Source organism: Culex quinquefasciatus, chromosome 1 (assembly GCF_015732765.1).
Source record: "Culex quinquefasciatus strain JHB chromosome 1, VPISU_Cqui_1.0_pri_paternal, whole genome shotgun sequence".
In the NCBI taxonomy this organism is placed as follows: Eukaryota; Metazoa; Arthropoda; class Insecta; order Diptera; family Culicidae; genus Culex; species Culex quinquefasciatus.
The window spans coordinates 103,822,901-103,844,480 of NC_051861.1; the positions used below are offsets into that span (position 1 = coordinate 103,822,901).

The 21,580-nt window shown below is 38.5% G+C and overlaps 1 protein-coding gene across 5 annotated transcripts in view; it reads left to right on the forward strand.

The window, feature by feature from the left end:
* The window catches only part of LOC6045236 (leucine-rich repeat serine/threonine-protein kinase 1), a 61,487-nt gene that overhangs the window by 25,212 nt on the left and 14,695 nt on the right, over positions 1-21,580 (forward strand). For 3 of the 5 annotated variants that reach the window (XM_038248890.1, XM_038248888.1, XM_038248892.1), the window contains 4 exons: positions 9,837-9,996; positions 10,063-10,344; positions 10,521-11,012; positions 18,599-21,538. In XM_038248890.1, the coding sequence (XP_038104818.1) occupies positions 9,837-9,996; positions 10,063-10,344; positions 10,521-11,012; positions 18,599-21,538 (3,874 nt within the window). The remainder of the gene's footprint in view (positions 1-9,836; positions 9,997-10,062; positions 10,345-10,520; positions 11,013-18,598; positions 21,539-21,580) is intronic. The other 2 variants (XM_038248891.1, XM_038248893.1) reach the window with 1 other exon arrangement.

The following is a 21,580-nucleotide window of genomic DNA, read 5'->3' on the forward strand; positions in this document are numbered from 1 at the left end:
AGAAAATGACGCAAAAATTCTTTTCAGCTTGCAAAATTTTTTCACCCGCGAAAGAGAGTGGAGGCGAAATACGCAAAAGGAAATCACTCCGGAACTTTTCGAAGAAAATCAATCATTAGAAGATTTTTTGTGCATCTCATTGTTTTTATTCACTGTTAATCTACGAAAAGCTACAAGTCATTTTTTGGCGTGTGACGTTACACCTGCAAGTGTAGTAGTGAAATCTATATTCCGCCGAATAATCCAGATGATGATTTTTCTCGGTTTTATTTTACCGATCTTTCTTGCGCGAGAGAGGAGAGCCATGTTTCCTTTTTCTCTCTTGATGAGCGTCAAATGATTTTCTTTTGAATATGATTCTTCCATCGCTGCGTATAATTGAAGGAAAAAAAATCTGTTTATTATTTGAAATGGTGTTTTATTTGAATTTTTTCTAACATAGAGAATCTCATGGATTATAGGAAATTTACAATATTGTTTTTATGTGAAGGGGACCATCCACAAACCACGTGGACACTTTTTTTTGGTAATCTCAACCCCCCCCCCCCCTCGTGGACAATTGTCCATACAACAAAAAATCTTTTTCGTATGGAGCGTGGACAATCGCCATAAAACCCCCTAAAGTGTCCACGTGGTTTATGGATGGTCCCGAAGGAAAAAAAATCATTTTTGGAATTTTATTTTGATCGTATTGCGGTTAAGATCAAAAATTGCCTTGCATCAAGTTAATTATCGAGGCTCGACAACGAGAACGATAATTCGTTATCGTTATTTCGATAGCTCTATCGGCGATAATGTTATCGTCGATAATGGACGATAACTCATTTTTGAAATCTTTCTAAAATAGACTTAATTAAATCTTATCATGTTTAATTTTCTATGCTTTCACTAAGTATATATTTTTTGAAAGTCTTGTATGTATCAATGTAGTCAAAAATTTTCACAAAAAAACCGTATTTTTTCTAAAATACTCAAATTTTCAAAATTTGCAATATGGGTTTCAGATGTACTTCTTGTATACTTTTTGTTTTAATTAGAGTTTTATTTGAAAATACTAAAATTTTCACAAATTACCGTATTTTTTCAAAATAACTTAAGTTTTCAAAATATAAAAAAATAAAAATCAGACAAAGCGAAATTTTGCAAGATTTCTTCACTTTATTGGGCCGATGCAAATATTTTTCAAAGTTTTTGTCCCTCGGCTCTGGTGGGGTCGAGGAGAGGGGCAAAATAATAAAAAAATATAAAAATTTAAGTAGCAAGCCATGGTCTCAACATTTGAATGCAAAAAGGGGATTAAAATGCATTTTACACTAGTTCAGCTGTTTTGCAATCATTAGTTTTCCAAAAAAGTAAGATTTGACGGAAACAAAAAAATAGTGCAAAAAAACTTTTTGCGATACTAAACATCGAAAATTTTCCAACATTCAAAACATGTTTTAATTAACTCAAACATGCTAAAAATGATTTTAAACGCAGGGGAATGTATTTGAAATCAATTTCAGCCCCCTAATTTTTCGGGCCTATTTTGAAAGGGGAGGGGGGGGGGGAGGTGACAAAAACTCCACAAAAAACACACACACAAAACAGCCTGATAGTTAGGCTTAGTGATTTTTCACGCTTGAAAATTGCAAATTTCACGGGGACCTCAATTTAAAAACATCAAATTTCACGCAAATTTCGCGAAACTTAAAAAATGTTAAAATATTTTTTTAAATCCTATGTTTAAATCACTTATACTCTTTTTTAACGCTTCATTTTATATTATTCTTCATTAACTTAAAAAAAATCACTAAACTTGAATGCGACACATAAGAAACTCTCCCAATTTTAAAAAAAAAACCTCGTAGATTATGGATTTTTTATATATACGAAGGGCACGCGTACTCTCATTTACTGAACTGCTCTTTAAATATTCGACTAATAATGCTAAAATTTTTTCACAAATTTGCTTCTGTTATATCTCTTTACATTTCAATGAATTTCATATCAAAGCAAGATTTAACAATCTTGTCCAGTCAAAATGAGTAAAATAAATTGAATTTTCTGCAACATTTAGCCAATTAAACATATTTTTTTAGAGTTTTAGCTCACTTTTCAAGAACTCAATTAAAATCAATTTATATACAGATTTATAACAAAATCGAATTTTTTATTCTAAGTGAGAAAAGAAAACAAAAAAAGTAGTTTTTTTTTTACTTTCACTCCCAAATAAACAAATATTGTTAAAATTAAACAGGCCCAAAAAATAATTGATTTGTTTTTAAAATGTGATTCCAAAGATTAAAATACTCTTCATTTTAATTTGAATAAAACCAAGCTTGATCTTTTATTTTTCTTCAAAACTAAACCTTTGAAATAAAATAGCGGTAAAATTTTTAATACAGCGAATGCAAATATTACTAAATTCAGCTTGACATACATATATATTCAAGCTTTTTAACTGAAAACAAATAAAATTTACTTAAAAAGTCTTTTTGGATGACTAACCCTATATCAATTTTTAAACCAGGATATTCACTCACTCAATTCTACAGTAGTTCATGAGATTATTTTTATTCCTTTCGAGTTTGATAAAGTATTTTGAGAAAAATCGTAACATTTTCACACATACATAAAATTTCACGGGATTTCCCGGAAAAAGCCAAATTTCGCGGATTTCACGCTGTCCGCGAAATCGTGAAATTTCACTAACCCTACTGATAGTTTATTGAAAAATAAAAAAAAAAACACAAATTACCTTTTTTTCGAAATAAATAAATTATCAAAATATGCAAGCGGAATTTTGTTTGCATTTTTCACATTAATAGAGTTTTTTTTAAATAATATTTTTTCTACAAAATACCGTATTTTTCGAAAATACTCAGTTTTTTTAATTGCAATATGGGCCAAATTGTATGAAGCTCGTTTGATACCCATATTGGGTGCATGCATGCGTTAATTTGAGTATTTTCGGAAAAATACGGTAATTTGTGAAAATTTTAGTATTTTCAAAAAAATCCTAATAAATTTTGATTTGGTATTTTACAAAAATACTTTGATAAAGTGAAAAATCATACAAAATTTCGCTTCGTTTGATACCCATATGGCAAATTTCAAAAATTTTAGTATTTTCGAAAAAAATACCGTATTTTAAGTATTTTTCAAAAAAACTTAAATAAATGAAAAAGCATACAAAAATTCGGTTATATTGCAAATTGTGGCAGTGCGTGGCCGAATGGTTACGATGTCCGCTTTGTAAGCGGATGATTCTGGGTTCGATTCCCATCTGCTGCAACCTTCCATCGGATGAGGAAGTAAAATGTCGGTCCCGGCCTTGGTTGTTAGGCCGTTAAGTCATTCCAGGTGTAGGAGTCGTCTCCATGCCATAAGTACAAACACCACACCAAACTAAGCCTACTCCGGTGGAATCGCTGGCGGCGGTTGGACTCGCAATCCAAAGGTCGTCAGTTCAAACACTGGGGTGGAAGGTTCCTTGGAGTAAAAAGAGGTTTGGGTGCTCTCCCCATTCAAGCCTTCGGACTCCTAGGTTCGAGCAGAAACTTGCAATAGAGACCACAAAAGACCCGGGGGTCGTTAATGTGGATGGTTTGTTGTTTGTTTTGCAAATTATGAAAATTTGAGTATATTCGAAAAAACGCTTTTTTGTGAGAAATTTTGAGTAGGTACATATTTATTCTTTTGAAACTTACTACTTACCTTGACTTGACGAAAAGTACACACTACAAGTTATCCTAGGTATCCAATAAGGCAACAAATTACAAAATTACAAAAAAATACTACATACATTTAAAAGAAAAACAAAAAAATAGTGAAAGCATCGAAAATTTTAGAAAATAATCGATTTTAGCAAGATTTTAGAAACGAGACTATCGTCGTTAAAATTATCGCAATAACGATAACGATAATTTATCGTTATCGTCCCGACGAAAATTTTGTCGATTAACAACCTTGCATTGCATATAATAAAAACGTTTGTATTCCAGAAATGGCTAAATTGAGCAATTCATTTTTTTTTTTTTTGTGTGTGAAATGTGAAATTAAAAAAGGATATATTTTTAGGGTGCTGCTATATTTCCTGAAAAGTCCCAAACTATGCCTACAAATTAGAGCTGGGACTTTGGATATCCGGATAATTTACACTTTTTTCCATATAAAATCAGATATCATCTTTTTAATTTGTAATTTGTAATTTGTTTGTTTATTTGTAACGGTAGCCTGTTAGTGTATACACTTTGCTTAAGGTCAAGGAAGTAACGGTAAAGGAAATTACAATGGATAGTTTGATAAATCAAACAAATTATAGCTTATTTTAACTACAGCTAGAACAGTGGCAGAAGGCTCAAAATTAAGTGGCAGAAGGCTCATAATAAATGACGGACAAATTTTTAAACGTGCTCAATGTTGGTTTGTTTTTGGCATCAGCCGGTAGTCCGTTCCAGCAGGTCGATCCATACACCAACACACTCTTTCCACTGGTTGTTGTGTGCCGAGGAATGATGAAGCATCGTGTTCGCTCTAGCTGTCCACGCTGCAGGTGCTGCTGGATGTAATCCGGAACGTTCTTGTAGTAGGCCTGGCGCATAAAGCTACAGATCCTAAGTTGATAGTTCGCAGGCAGATCAACACCCAGGATGGTAGTCCTCACGGCTGCAGTAGTGTCTCGTCGGCGCATGTTGTACACGAAACGCACAGCGGCTTTGAAACAGCGGTACAGCTGGTCCTTGAGCGCAGCTGACAGTCCAGGGTAGTAGACAACGTCGGCGTAGGTGAAAATTGGCATAACCACCGCCTGCACCAGCTTGCGTCGTGTCAACGTAGAGAGTACAGGGCCAAAACGACGAAACGTACGCAAAGTGTTGAACACCTTTTGAACAACGTCGTTGACTTGGTGGGACCACGACAGCTGACAATCCATCTTCAGGCCGAGATTCGTAACGACGTCAGACCACGGCACGGCTTCGCCACAGAATTTTATTTCTGTCTGTGGCACAACCGCTCCAGACTTGCAGAAGATAATCGCTTTGGTCTTCTTGGGGTTGGGTGCGAGCCAGTTAGCATCGGCCCAACGAGCTATTGCCGCGAGATCTTCGTTGATAGCGTCGACCAGAGTGTCCACTTCGGCTGATGGTCCGGAAACGTAGACTTGGAGATCGTCAGCATACAGATGGTACTCGCACCTCAGGGACCCTGGGAGACTGTTGATGTACAGGCTAAAAAGTAGCGCGCTGAGGCAGGATCCCTGAGGTGTGCCGTCAATCACATCACGTTCTCCCGACACAACATCTCCCAGCCTGACGGACTGCTTCCGATCCGCAAGAAACGACGAGATCAGGTCACAGGCTCCTCGAGAAAACCGAAACTCTCCTCGAAGCTTCGTTTCCAAAGTTCGATGGTTCACACAGTTGAAGGCGAGAGAAAAGTCGACCAGAACCATGACAGTGCAGCGGTCGTTGTCGAGGTTCCCATACAGATCGTGAACCACTTTTGTCAAAGCTGTTGTCGTGCTGTGTCCCTTCCTGTATCCTGACTGCTGCCGAGCCAGAAGCGGTGCAGCCGGGTTGTCGAGGTGCTCGGAAATTTGCGACAGCAATATCTTCTCAAGAATTTTTTGAGATCGCCGGGAGAACGCTGATTGGCCGGAAGTCTTTGGGCTGCGAGGGATTGGTCTGCTTCGGGATAGGGGTGATGAGAGCCTTTTTCCAGCTTGAGGGGAACGACTTGGTCTGGATGATGTGGTTGAACAGATGGGACAAGTGCGGGAGAATGAAAGGGCAGAGCAGTTTGATGAAGGAGATGGGAATTCCGTCTGGGCCAGTAGCGTTGGTCTGAATCTCATAGATTTTCCGGCAGATTTCTTCTTGGGATGTCCGACGAAAACCGAATTCGGCCGCGCCATGGTCAACCGCAGTCCGATGAGGTGGTTCTGCAGTTACTCCGGGTTGGCGTCCGTTTTGAAGCTGACGATGGCCATCACTGAAGAACATGTTCAGTTCATCAGCGTCGATCCTTCATCCAGCGAAGACTTCTTCGCGTTGTTGTGCACCCCTTCCCTCCTCAGATTAGACCAGAGCGTTTTTGCTGGCAGATCGTGGCTGAAGTGTTGCTCGGCATAACGTTTCTTGGCAGCATAGATGAGAGAGTTGGCCCGATCGCGCTTCCCGACATAATCTTGCCACTGGTTGTCTCCCCTGGCCCGGTTGGGATTTCGCGAGTAAAGAGCAAATGCCAAATCCCGCAGCGCGACAGCTTGTTTGATGGTTTCCGATATCCAGGGGGTGCGTTTATCGCGGACAGTAATGGTTCGTTCTGGGGCGTGCTGCTGGAGCAGATCAGTGAGCACCCCGGTGAGCAGATCTGCCTTTGAAGACGCGTCAAGGGCGGTGTGGAAGGGTCGGATATCTCTGGTTTGGAAGTCGGTTTGCAGTCTCACTGGATCGATGCCACGAAGATTGCGCACACGCAGCGTCTGCGGCGCAGAGCGCGGTATTCTGATGTTCACCAGCATGTACACCACCTCGTGGTCCGAGATAGAGTTGCCAGTGTGAGTTCTTGACTTTATCACCGAATCAGGAGAGTCGGTAATCAGTAGATCGATGGTTGTCGACGATGTCTCGGTGATTCTGGTAGGGCTGGTTGGGAGTACCGTCAGGTTGAAAGTGTCGTTGATACGAGCCAGCGCAACCAAGTTTGCACTTTGCTGAGTTGACGTTACGTTGATATTAAAATCGCCTACCACGTAGAGACGATCGAAACCAACGTCGAGAAGATCCAGGAGCAGTTTCTCGTAGCCTTGCGCGAAATGAGGGTTTGTACTGACAGGATTGTATATTACCACGACGCAAATGTTATGGTCGTTAATTTTCGCTTGGACTGCCAGATACTCGAACCGTTGGCTGACGGGAACCTCTGGGTCGGGCGACGATTTCAAAATCGGTGTTGCTTTGATCCCCTTCTGCACGTACAGCCCAACACCTCCGCACGTTCTACTTCCTCGTCCACGGCCAGCTGGCAGTGAATTCTTAATGAAGTTGTAAGCTGGAACGCGGATGGGGCCAGCAGGAGCTGAGACTTTGAGTTTTGTCTCCGACACAGCGAAGAAATGGTACGGCGTCTGATCCAAAAGCAGCTTCACTCCGTCGATGTGACACTCGAGTCCGCGGACATTAAGGTGTCCGATTCGTAGGTTTGGTAGGTTGGTTCGGGACATAGTAGGGAAAATCGTCGGCGTTGGGATGTGTATCAACAGCGGGAAGAAGAAAGTCCATCGGATGACAGGGCATCGAAGAACACGGACGAGTCATCGGCTTCCGGATTGGGTCCCACCAGATCGAGGAGGTGTTCTGTGCTATCAACAGCAGTATACCGCTTGTGTCCGGGCAGGAGAACGGATATGTTGTCATTTCGGACGAAAACTGAACGAATCAGCTTACGTAGCTTAAGGCGCAACGCGAGATTTCGTATCCGGAAGGCTTGCACAGACAACATCTCGTTGACGGTGAAACGGTACTCGAGGTCGGGAGCGTTCTTGAGTTGACATAGTTTGGCGTCTTTGTGTCTCTCAAAATACCTCCTCAAAACTCGTTCTCGTGCTCCATGACTGTCGAAAACAGCGACGATGGTCGGCGTCAGAGCTCGGTCTGACCATTTCGATGGTTTTACGTCGACCCGGAAACAGCTTGTTACATTTGCCATCACTTCAGGGACACCGAGAAGATCTGTGACACTTTCGACAATGCTGCGTACGTTCTCACCTTCGCGGAACGGGATCTTGTTGATAGCCAGACGACATGAGTTCACAGATTGCGTACAGCTTTGCGCAAGCTTCGCACCTGCTGTGATGGTTTCCAGCTTGTCTCCTATGCTGTTAACCAGGGCACTTTGGACAGCACACCGGTTTTCTCGCTGATCGGCATTGTTCACGCTGCTACGAATCTGATCAATTTGCTTCTTACTCGTTGATCGCACGCTGCCCACCTCGGCTTGGAGTTTTGTCAGCTGCGCCGACAAGTCGTTGATGGTTTTTCTCAGTTCGAGAACGGTTTGCTCCAGCTGTTCGGTTCGCTCATTGGTAGAGACCGGTTCTGCTGGTTTTGCGACAAGGCATCCGCGGATGGCACACTTTTCGCAGAAGTAGAAAAACTTCTTCACATCGCTCATGAGCGAATCGCTGATTTGGACGCAGCTGGAGTGGAACCAAGCAGGACACCCATCGCAACCAATCCAGTTGATCGGGGATTTCCGTTTCTTCCCTTTTTTTGCTGGTGGTTCAGAAGATCCACACAGGTTGCACTTTCCTCCCATGGTGATAAGCACACGACGAAACGCCGACGATTTAAATAAGTTAGCACATCAAAACACACATCCGTCACACACGATAAAAACGATCAGTTCAACTTTGTTTACACTTTTTTCTTTGCTTCAGCTGACGCTCGCAGGTGGAAAAATAATTTGGACTTCTTTGCGTAAAATCAAAGTTAAACCTTGGCAATCACTACGACGACGAACTAGGACCACTTAAAAGTAACTTTCACTAATCAAACCAAATCAAAAGAGATGTACGAAAATCGTATCAGAACTGAAAATTATTTGGATAAAAATATTTAAGGAACCTAAAAAAGAATTAAAAATAAAAATGTAACAGTTTTTCGTATAATAGTATTCGACCATAAATCATGTGATACAAAATTAAAGGTCTTTTGAATACCTGTAAAATGTATTTTTAACGTCCTAATATGAGACAAAGCTGACAAGTATGAGTTAGTTTTTTTTCTAATAGAATTATCAATGGTACAAATTATCCGGATATCCGAAGTCCCAGCTCTACTACAAATTTGTCGAAGACACCAAATTGATTTGAAAACTCGTTCTCAAGATATCAATATTTTAATATTTTGATGTAGCCACCAAAAAAAACCCAATTTTTTTTAAGTATTAAAATTTTCTAAATTTCCGGCGCATTAGCTGACAAGAGGGTGGGACATTGCTCCAACCATTTCTTTCAAGTTTTGCTTCAAATTTGCAGTAATATGAAAAGTGCTTGTATTACTATTTTTATTTTGAAATTCGGAATTATTCACAAAAATATGAGTTTTTCATTTATTTAATTATAATTTACATTAAAAATGTATACGAAATTTTGCATCATTTGGGCAAATTTAAGTATTAAACACTACAAAATTTTACATAGTGAACGTAAATATGCCCGTATTTAAAATCATAAAAAATGTATTTCCGAAAAAATGCTTTACTTAGTGAAAATTTAAATTTTTGTGCAGTGAAAATCTATACGAAATTATGCGTTGTTTGATATCCATATGGCAAATCATAAAATTTTTAGTATTTTCGAAAAATACGGTATTCAGTTAGTCACTAATAGGATCCTAATGGCATCGTCGAAACATAAATTTGCTCAAGTAAATTTGTCAGCTGTAATTAAAGCACCTCCACCGCAGCTTCCAAAAACAGGTCCAATCTGTTTATAGCAACCTTTCCCAAAACTAGAATTGCAAGCAGGTTCCTGCCCTGTCCCAATCGGAACTGCGCAAGCTGGCGAACCTTGATTTCCAGTCGGCAGTCTACCGCAACAACCGCACATCACTCATTGCGTTGAGTTCATTAGAAATCGTACAGTTGAAGATATACGATGATCAAGTCCCAAAAGGAAGCCCACCACAAAACAGGTGTTGAGTTGCACTCTTTAAATACAGCTCTCCAATGTCAACCGACTCACAGAAGTTGTGTTTTCTGTCGCGAAATTTGAGGTTTTATGGCGCGCGCGATTTGACATTTCACCATAATGGCCTCCTCTCTGTTTTTGTTTTGTTTACTTTCAGACACCCGCGAGCAGATACGATCCCAGAAGCACAAAAATCTGCGCGAAGCGGTCTCCTCCTCGGATGACACGCTGGTCCAGCTCCTGCTGGACAGCATCGGTCCGGAGCGGGAGATTATCGTAAACATGGCCCCGGGCGGGGCGAACACGCTTTTGTTTATGTAGGTCTTTTAGTCATAGCTGGTTGACGTTTGGCGGGAATTTCAACTTTTGTTTTATTTTTGTAGTGCCTCCCAAAACGGATCGGAGCGAATCGTGCAGCAGTTACTGGAAGCCGGTGCCGACGGGAGGGCACATGCCGTGACCAAGTACTCTCCGCTGTACACGGCCGTTCACAACGGGCACTCGAAGGTTGCCGCCACGCTGCTGCAGCGCTTTCCGGAGCTGGTCCAGCAGCTTACTGTGGAACGATGGCTTCCGTTTCATGCAGCTTGCATCAACGGACACTGTCCGGTGGTGGAACTGCTTATCAAGCACGTCTATCCGGAAGAGCTGATGAGCTCGTTTAGGTAAGGCACTTATTTTTAGGTTATGTTTTGATTTTGTAAATAAACCTTAAGTTCGTTAAACATCTTCATTTACCATCAAATTTTGTTTTTACCCTTCACCGGCTTTGGTTCCTTTCATCCCATCCTCATAACCTCACTTCAACACATAACCTCGAAACCCAACCCCTAACCCTTAGCCCAACTAAATCGCCTACTTCCAGAGACCCATCCGGAGAGCTCGAGTGGCGCCTAGCCTTCGATCCAAACACCCAAGACGTCACCGGCCAAACCGCTCTCTACGTCAGCTGCCTGCTCGGGAACCGTCAACTGGTGGAGATGCTCCTGAACTGGAAGGTCAAATGTGTCCGCCACTCGCTAGACATCGATGACGGTCGAGAACTTCCGGCGCCCTCCTCCAACCCGCTCAGCCCCACCAACCGAAGGATCTCGTTCGGGATTCAGTCGATCATGTCGCGGCTAAGTTTGGGCCGCGATCACGGCGAAGGACGGGATGAAAATACGGAGATGCGATGTCCGCTGGATTTGAACGTGCTGTGTGGGGCGGCACGGGAAACGGCCCTGCTGGCGGCCGTTCGGGGAGGGTTCCTGGACGTGGTGACGCTGCTGCTGCAGAACGGAGCCGATCCGAACGTGGTGGCGCGAGCGGTGGAAGATCCGAATGATCCTAAGTGAGTATGGTGGCGAATGTTGGTTGTTTTGAATGGATCATTCCCTGTTTGTTGAAATAGATAATGGAAGTTATTTTTTAAAAATGACTATCGACTTTTCTCGAAATAATTAGAGCTGAATCGCGTCTTAAACCAATAACTGCGCCTGCCACGTCAGAATGTACAACTCGATGCGAATTAATAAAGGATATGTCAAATTGTAATGAATTCAAACGCAAAATCACTCAAACGTCAAAAATCGGTTGAAGAAACTGGTATAATTTAAGACATCATTTACCGACAATGTCCGTAGATTCGAACAAAAAATGGTTAACATGACAAAAAAAAAAAAAAAAAAAATCAAAAAAGACAAAACATACCAACAAAACTAACAAAAAAAAACAAAAAAAAAAACAGAATTGCAAAAAAAATAAATGCACAGTAAAAAAAATGTTAAAAAATTTAAGATGACAAAATAACAAAAAAAGAAAAACAAGTTAATGAATTTAAAAAATAAGGAATGCTATAGAAAAAGACAAAAAAATACAAAAATAAAAAAAATACAAAAACAAGGAACGAAAATTACAAAATAACAAAAATTCTGAAATATCTAAACTTAATGAAAAAACTAAACATACTGAAATAAAATAAATTACTAAAGTTCCAAAACAAAAACCAGTAAAAGCCAAACAAATAAAAATATACAATAATAACTAAATTAAAAAAATAAACTTTAATAACTGCGGAAATTACAAAGAGAACTTAAATTACAAAAAGTGCAACAGTTACAGAAATAAAAAAAAAATACGCAAATTACAAAGAATAAAAATATTACGAAGAACAAAAAAAAATAAAATTACAAATTATAAGGCTGGTACAAATATTTTTCAAAGTTTTTGTCGCCCCTCCCCCTTCAAAATTGGCCCGAAAAATCAGGGGGCAAAAAAAATATTTTTACAATAAACTTCAAAATTTCAATGAAAATTCAAGTGCAACCAGCTGAAATCAAATTAAAATACATTCTCCTGCGTTTAAAATCATTTTTAGCATGTTTGGGTTTATTAAAAAAATCTTAAGATTTCTTGAAAATTTTCGATGCAAAATCTTTTTTTTCGATACCATTTTTGTTTTCATGAAATCTTAGATTTTTTGAAAATTAATGATTGCAAAACAACTGAACTAGTGTAAAATGCATTTTAAAACACTTTTTTCATTGAAATGTGAAGATTATGGCTTGTTATTTAAATTTTTAATTTTTTTTGCCCCCCCCCCCTTGACCTCGGCCAGGGCCGAGGGACAAAAACTTTTTTAAATATTTGCATCGGCCTAAAAGGAACGAAAATTTCAAAATAACAAAAATTCAGAAATATCTAAAATTAATGAAATAACTAAACATACTGAAATATCATAAATTACTAAAATTCAAAAAAAAAACTAGTAATGCCAAACAAATAAAAAAATACCATAATTACTAAATAAAAAAAACAAAAATTTAATGACTGCGGAAATTACAAAGACAACCAAAATTACATAGAGTTACAGAAATAACAAAAGAACGCAAATTACATAAAATAAAAATATTAATAAGAACAAAAAAACACAAATTATAATAAAATATTATATTATCAAAACAACCTAAAATTACAAAAAAAAACTTAAATTTAAAAATAAAATGCAAAAAATACTGAAATTTATTAAAATCAAAACATTACAAAAATTGCTAAATCAGCAAAAAAAGAAAACTACAAAAAAAAATAAATTACTGAAATTTACCAAAAGTACTAAAATTACTAAAATTATTAAAATAACTAAATCTACTAAAACTACTAAAATAACTTCTAAAATTAATCAAATTACTAAAAATACTAAAATTACTAATATTACTAAAATTACTTAAATTACAAAAATTAAAATAATACAAAAATTACCAAAATTAAAAAAATACACAAATTATAAAAAAATAAAAAATTACAAAAACAAAGACAAAAAAATAGAAAAAATATAAAGATGACAAAAATTACAACAAAAGTAAAGAAAACCAAAATTAAAATAAAATACGAAAACTAATGTACAAAAATGCCAACAAATTACAAGTATTACAAAAAAAATGACAATCACAAACACAAGAAAAAATACAAAAAAAATTAAATACGAAATAAAAAAAATGCACAAATAAACCTCATATTAAAATAACTAAAATTACTGAAATCTGAAAAACAATATACAAAAACCAAAATTTACCTAAATGAAAAGAACTACACAAATTGCAACATTTGAAAAAAAAAAATGCAAAAATTTACAAAATTACAAAAATTGCAAAAAATTTAAAAATTACGAAAAAAGCAAAGATTTTAAAAATTACAAAAAATGCAAGGATTACAGCAATTACAAAAAAAAAAAAAAACAAAAATTAGAAAAAATACAAAAATTACAAAAGTTACACACATTACAAAAATTTCAAAAGTTACAAAAACTAAAAAAATTTCAAAAATTACAAAAATTACAAAAATTACAAAAATTGCAAAAATTGCAAAAATAACAAAAATTAAAAAAAAAAAACACAATAGTTACAAAAATTATAAAAATTACAAAAAAAAACAAAAATTGCAAACAAAAAAAATACAAAGATTACAAAAAATACAAAAATGACAAAAATTACAAAATTTACAAAAAATGTGAAAATTACAAAAAATTCTAAAATAACAAAAATTACAAGAGTTATAAAAATTTGAAAAAATACAAAAAATGCAAAAATTACAAAAATTACAAAAAAAAACAAAAATTACAAAAATTGCAAAAAAAAAAATACAAAAATTACAAAAATTACAAAAATTACAAAAATTACAAAAATTACAAAAATTACAAAAATTACAAAAATTACAAAATTACAAAAATTACAAAAATTACAAAAATTACAAAAATTACAAAAATTACAAAAATTACAAAAATTACAAAAATTACAAAAATTACAAAAATTACAAAAATTACAAAAATTACAAAAATTACAAAAATTACAAAAATTACAAAAATTACAAAAATTACAAAAATTACAAAAATTACAAAAATTACAAAAATTACAAAAATTACAAAAATTACAAAAATTACAAAAATTATAAAAATTACAAAAATTACAAAAATTACAAAAATTACAAAAATTAGAAAAATTACAAAAACTACAAAAATTACAAAAATTAAAAAATTTAAAAAATTACAAAAATTACAAAATTTAAAAAATTACAAAAATTACAAAAAATTACAAAAAATTACAAAAAATTACAAAAAATTACAAAAAATTACAAAATTTACAAATATTACTAACATTACTAAAATTACTCAAATTACTAAAATTACTAAAATTACTTAAATTACTAAAATTTCTAGATTACATTTTCATAGCAACCTATCCGTCATGGGCTTCCTATGCAGATAGGACCTTTTGAAAATTTAATCTGGATTTCTAAAATTACTAGCAGGCCAAGGGTGCATGATACTGATGATACTCGTCGGTTGACACACCTACGAGGAACAGCCCGAAAAGAGCCCAACTACATCCGTAGTGCTGTTTGGACAAAACAGCATGGCTCTGGTTCCTTGCAAGTGTCCTATTTTCTTACCTCCACGTTGGCTTGGTTTAGTCATCATGATGACAATGTGTAACCTAGCTGGTGGCCTGTGGAAACGACTCGTAAACCTTTGATCAGCGAGGGTCAGAGTAGAGACGGCTAGAAGAAAGGGGCGCGTCAATGTGGGAAAGGGAAGTAATTTGTGATTGTAGACGGTATTGTTTTGATTCGCAGTATGTTGAGTCAACTGCTGTGGATGTACCTGAGCATCGCAGAAGGGGGTTTCTCTTCTTTCCATTTCAGCTAACAGCTATCTTCTGTTTATTTTGTTTCACAGATTTTCTAACGCGGCTTCTGTTTACTATCCTCCATTTGATTTCGATTTTACTCATTTGATTCTCTTATTTCTCAACGCTTTTCCACTCTATTTTACCAATTTATGCTGCTGTAACAAACTGTCTGCTTTCCCTTAATTTGGCAGCGATGTCAATTTTGTTTTGTTTATCATGTGCCTTTTCTGTATTTATCTATTTGAATAATTTCTCATTCTCCCTGTAAATTGTCCTCAATACAATCTAAGCTTGTTTGTTACCTCTATTTATTAACTATTGTTAATTTCTTTATCTACTTCATAAATTACTATCTTTCATTTACTATTGATTCTTTACATAGTATATTTCATTGTCATTGAAACTTCACCTTTTTCTTAAGCAAATGAGGTTCGAGCCCTTACACAATTTATGGAATGATTAAAGGATTAACACAAATATTACTATTGTACTTTTGAAAAACTTTTCTAAAATGCTTAGGACCAAAATATTGTAACAAAACACCGCGACAGAAGAAATAGCAACAGATTAACACGACTCAACAATAGGGAAGATTTCAGGAGAAAACAATACACAGTAAATAACAATAAGTTTTTGAATTCAAACTAAAAATAAAACAGTTCTTGCTTTAATGAAAATTGATAGGCACACTATAAATGGTTAGGCGCTTATACTTACATCAAACCCTACGTAATGTACCACCCCCGGCCGAGTTAAAATGCGTAACCGGAAAAGAAGGTGTGCATGCCTGGCACGAACACTCAAAGCGTGTTCTAGCGTGCTGCTCGTACTGACTCAGAGCAAGGGTGAGATGTAGGTGTAAGGGCAGTGCGTGTTCGTCGGGAACCTAGTGCATAAGATCGGTCAAGGCCCGTTCTTACACTGAAAATTGCGAATTGCGAATTGCGATTTCTTAAATTACTAAAATTACAAAAATTACTTAAATTACTAAAATTACTAAAATAACTTAAATTACTAAAATTACTAAAATAACTAAAATTACTTAAATAATTAAAATTACTAAAATTACTAAAATTACTAAAATTACTAAAATCACTTAAAATTACTTAAAATTACTAAAATTACAAAAATTACTTAAATTACTAAAATTACTGAAATTACTAAAATTACTAGAGTTACTAAAATTACTAAAATAACTGAAATTTCTAAAATTACTTAAATTACTAAAACTACTGAAATTACAAAAATTACTAAAATTACTAGAGTTACTAAAATTACTAAAATGACTGAAATTTCTAAAATTACTAAAATTACTTCAATTACTGAAATTACTAAAATTACTAAAACTACTTAAATTACTATTATTACTAAAATTATAAAATTAAAATAATTATAAAAATTATGAAAATTTTTAAAATAACTAAAAATATTCAGAAATAAAAAAAAACAAGAATCACAATAAATACAAAATTCAAAAAAACTAAAAAATAACTAAAATTTAGAAAATACCAAATCACAAACATAAAAAAATCTATAAAAATACAAAAATTGCCATAAGCACGAAAATTATAAAAAAAATACAAAATTTGTAGGCTAAAATTAAAAAAAAAATAAAAGCATTCAGAAATTACAGAAAAAAAATTCGAAAATAAAAAAAATACTAGAAATACCGACAATACAATATGATTTGACGACTTGAAACGACTTAAAGACACCGACAATACAATATGATTTGACGACTTGAAACGACTTAAAGACATAAAGCAAGAAGGACTTGAGGACAAATTTAAAGACGAATAATATAAAAAAAACAACTCATTTTTTTTGCAATTCTGTTTTTTTCGTAATTTTGAATTTCTGCATTTATTGCAGGCCAAGGATTGATACCTAAGAGCATGCAACAGGGATGCCAGATACACAGATTTGTCTGTGTTTCACAGACTTTTGAGCTTGTGTCAGACATTTTTTGAGGTGCACAGACTTTGAAAAAACTTCATTAAATTAATATTTTGTAATCTTTTTTGTCGAAACTTATTTCGTTAGACTTCAAATGCTTAAAAACGCAGTTTCTGATGGATTTCAATGACCGTGAATTGATATATTTGAATTTTAGACAAATGCACAGACATATACAGACTTTTTTACAGACATTTTCAAAAACCAAGTGGCATCCCTGGCATGCAATGGCACTGACCTTGTTGCGTGCTCTTCGGTTGACGTCCACGTAAGGAACATCCTGGAAGGAGCGTAACTAACTACATCCGTAGTTCTGTTAGATCATCCGAATTATCTTGATCAGAACAGTATAGCTCTGGTTCCTTGCGAGTGTCCTATTTTCTTACCTCCACGTTGGCTTGGTTTTCATGATGACCTAGCTGGTGGCCTGTGGAAACGGATCGTAAACCTTTGACCACCGCGGGTCAGAGTCGAGACGGCTAAAAGAAAGGGGCGCGACAATGTGGGAAAGGGAAGTAATTTGTGATTGTAGACGGTATTGTTTTGATTCGCAGTATGTTGAGTCAACTGCTGTGGATGTACCTGAAACATCGCACAACGGGGTTTCTCTTCTCTTCGTTCTCAGCTACCACCTATCTCCTATTTTTATTTTGCTCTTCTGATTCCCAATTCTTCACTGATTCTTCTATTTAATATCCAACATTTGATTTTAATTTTTCTAACTTTTGATTCTCTTATCTCTCAAAGCTTTTCCACTCTTTTCTATCAATTGATACTGCTGTAACAAACTTTGTTTTGTTTTTTTTTCCTTAAAAATATACTTTTCCTTAATGTACTAGAAATATCAAGTCTATTTATCATTCGCCTAATCTTTTTTGATTTTATTGCGAATTTATTTATTTGAATAATTCTTTATCTGTCCTATAAATTATCATTACTATAATCTAAGCTTGTTTTGTATCTCTATTTTTTTACTATTGTCTAATTTTACATCTAATACATCTAGCTTCTCATTTTTATTATTCAAAATACGCTCAATACTATTGATACTCTCTATGTCTATTTTTTCTCTTTTTTCACTGATTGAACTCAATTTAAATGGTTAAAGGATTAACACAAATATTACTATTGATTTTTGGTAAAATAACATGTTTAGGACCAAAAATTGTAACTTTCATAGGGAAGATTTCAGGAGAAAACAATACACAGTAAATAACAATAAGTTTTGAATTCAAACTAAAAATAAAACAGTAATGAATGTTAGGCTTAGGTTAGGCGCTTATACTTACATCAAACCCTACGTAATGTACCACCCCGGCCGAGTTAAAATGCGTAACCGGAAAAGAAGGTGTGCATGCCTGGCACGAACACTCAAAGCGTGTTCTAGCGTGCTGCTCGTACTGACTCAGAGCAAGGGTGAGATGTAGGTGTAAGGGCAGTGCGTGTTCGTCGGGAACCTAGTGCATAAGATCGGTCAAGGCCCGTTCTTACACTGAAAATTGCGAATTGCGAATTGCGAATTTTGAATTTCTGCATTTATTTGTATTTTTGTAGAAAAAAAATCAAATTTTTCCAATGCCAAAAATTGCCAAGTGAGTGTGAGTCAGTAAGAATGAATTGATGAGCTAGTGAGAGGGATTGATTCAGTGAGAATGACTAAAAATGAGTGAAAAATGTTTTTTTTTGTTTTGAATTGTAATCTTGGATAGACCTTGAGATTTTTTTTTAATTGTTCATTCTAACAAGAATAAAATAAGTCGAGAACCAATCCCATAACGCTTCCCCCATCTCCTTCCAGATCCTCGGACGAGATCTACGGCTTCTCGAACGTCCCGCTCGCGGAAGCCACGCGCCAAAAATCACTCGCCATGGTCGATCTCCTGCTCAAATACGGCGCCAAAGACGACCAGTCGGTCGCGCTGAGCATCGCGATCCAAAACTCGGACGAGCAGATCGTGTGCCGGCTGCTGTCGATCAAGGCGCACGCCGACCCGGACTACAAGATCAACAAGAAGGCGTTCGCCGGCGAGACGGAGTACAGTGCGTTGCCGCTGGTGGGGAGTTTTACGTACAGTTCGTTGTTTCCCAGCGTGGCTACGATGATCAACTGGCACAGCAACAACTGCCGGCTGTCGGTGGTGAAGATGGGTTGGTTGAGCGAGGCGGTTCTGGCGTGTAATCCGAAGCTGAAGGGTCATCCGAGGTGTGCGCAGCTGTCGTTGGGGGCGTTGACGAGGATTGACATTTCGCATAACTGCTTGACGGTGCTTCCGGCGGAGATTTTGACGTTGGGGAGTTTGCGATATTTGAACGTGGCGCAGAACAAGATTGAGCGCATTCCAGGGATGGAGGAGATTGATCCGGGTTCGGTTTATCAGCCGCTGAAGCGGCGATCTTCGAAGGTTTCGCAGTTGGAGTATAGTTGTCCGATGCTGGAGGAGTTGTACCTGCAGGACAACCGACTTGAGTGCATTCCACCGAGGTTGTTCTTGCTGCCGAGTTTGTCGATCTTGGACGTGTCGAACAACAAGCTTCAGGAGCTTCCTTTTGAGCTGTGGAAGTCGCCGAAGTTGAAGGAGTTCAATGTGGCGTTTAACTTTTTGAAAGATCTACCCTCGCTGCCGAACGTTGCTGAGGTTGGCGGGGACGCGACGGAGCCGCCCTCTCCGGTGACGGAAGCTTGTCTGTTCCAGGGGTATTCGTACGAGGACAGTAACGACTCGTTGACGCGAAATCGCTTAGTTGCCAGCTTGGAGATCGTCAAGCATCACATTTGGTCCAAGTCGTTGGAGGTCACCGATCAGGAGCTGAGGTTACCGGACTCCAAGAATGACAACACCGTCTCCCAGCTGAGCAGTCTGAATCTTGCCAACAACCTGTTCACCAGCATTCCACTTGCTCTGCCCTGTCTTGCCGTGAACCTCACTCGTCTCAACATGTCCTACAACAGCTTGCGATCGATGGGTCACGTAACGAGCTACCCGGCGTCGCTGAAACAGCTCGACCTGGGTCACAACGAGATCAGCTGTTGGCCCAGCTTGCCGCGGATCGCCGCTTCGGACCCGCACCTGATGTGCTACAACCCGCAGGAACCGAAGAAGAACAGCTCGAAGAGTTCGGTCGCGAGCAGTGGAAGCTCGGGGACGCCGTACTCGAACGAGTTTACGGTCGTCAAATCAAGTACCAGCTCGAACAACATCACCTCGTTGAGGACGGCGGTGTTGAAGAGTGTTTGCGTGCATCGGCGGCATTTGAGGTTGGAGTCGTTGAGGACGCTGGTGCTGGCGGACAACTCGCTAACGAGGATTCAACTTTCCACGGATGATGTCACGACGCTCGGAGAGTCCGAGGACGCCGAGTGGAGTTTGATTGGGGTGGCCAAGTCGCGGTTGATCTTCCCGAACCTCTCCATGCTGGACATTAGCAACAACTCGCTGAAGGAGATCCCGCCGTCGATTCACGAGTTGACGAACCTGAGTGTGCTGAACATCAGCGGAAACATGGACATTACGGAGCTTCCGCCGCACATGGGACTGCTGTCTCGGTTGTGGAATCTGAACACGCGAGGGTGCTCCCTCCAGGACCCGTTGCGATCGATGATCGATAGCAAGAAGTACAAAACCATGGACATCATCGGCTACCTCAAGTCGGTGTACGAGGACGCAAGGCCGTACGCCCGCATGAAGCTGATGGTCGTCGGTGTGCAGGGCATCGGCAAGACAAGCCTGCTCGATCAACTCCGCAACGAAGGCCCCTCACGCAACAAGAAGCAGGTCGATCACTGGGCCAAACGGATGGGCCACAAAAACATCAACACCAAAACCAGCCGCGGCATCAACATGTCCACGGTCGGCGTCGACATCGGCGACTGGGTCTGCGAGAAGAAGCTCCGCGGCCACTCCACCCACGGTCCCGTCATCTTCCGGACTTGGGACTTTGGCGGCCAGAAAGAGTACTACGCCACCCATCAATACTTCCTCTCCAAGCGTAGTCTCTACCTGGTCCTCTGGCGGATCATCGACGGCCGAAAAGGCCTCGCCGAAGTGCTCCAATGGCTCGGCAACATCCAAGCCCGTGCCCCCAACTCCCCCGTCATCATCGTGGGAACGCACTACGACGCCGTCGGCGAAACCCTCCCCGCGAAAAAAGCCGAAGAACTCCAACAGATCATCCGCGATCGCTTCATCGCCGTGTCGGACGCCGAAAAGATCGGCCTGCCGCGCGTGCTCGACTCGATCGAGGTCAGCTGCAAAACCGGCCACAACGTCAAACTGCTCGCCAACCTCATCTACGACACGGCGTTCTCCCTGCGATCACCCGGCTGCAAGGATCTCCTGCTCTACCAACGCGTCCCCGCCAGCTACCTCGCGCTGGAAGACGTCGTTGGAACCATTTCCTCCTCACTGCGCCAATTCGGAGCGGACCCGGTCCTGGACTCGGATCGCTACCGGCAAGCCGTTACGCAGGAGATGCAGCTGCGGGGCTTCAAGGGATTCCGCGATTGGTCCGAGCTGAATCAGGCGACGATGTTCCTGCACGATAATGGGGTGCTGCTGCATTACGATGACGCCACGTTGAGGGATCTGTACTTTTTGGATCCGCAGTGGTTGTGTGATATGTTGGCGCACGTTGTGACGGTGCGGGAGATTAATCCGTTTGCGCGGACTGGGGTGATGAAGATGGACGATCTGCAGCACGTGTTCAAGAGTTCGTGTCTGGGGACGAATGATAATAGGAGGTAAGAGAAGGTCAAGATCGTAATTGTTTTCAGACGAATGAT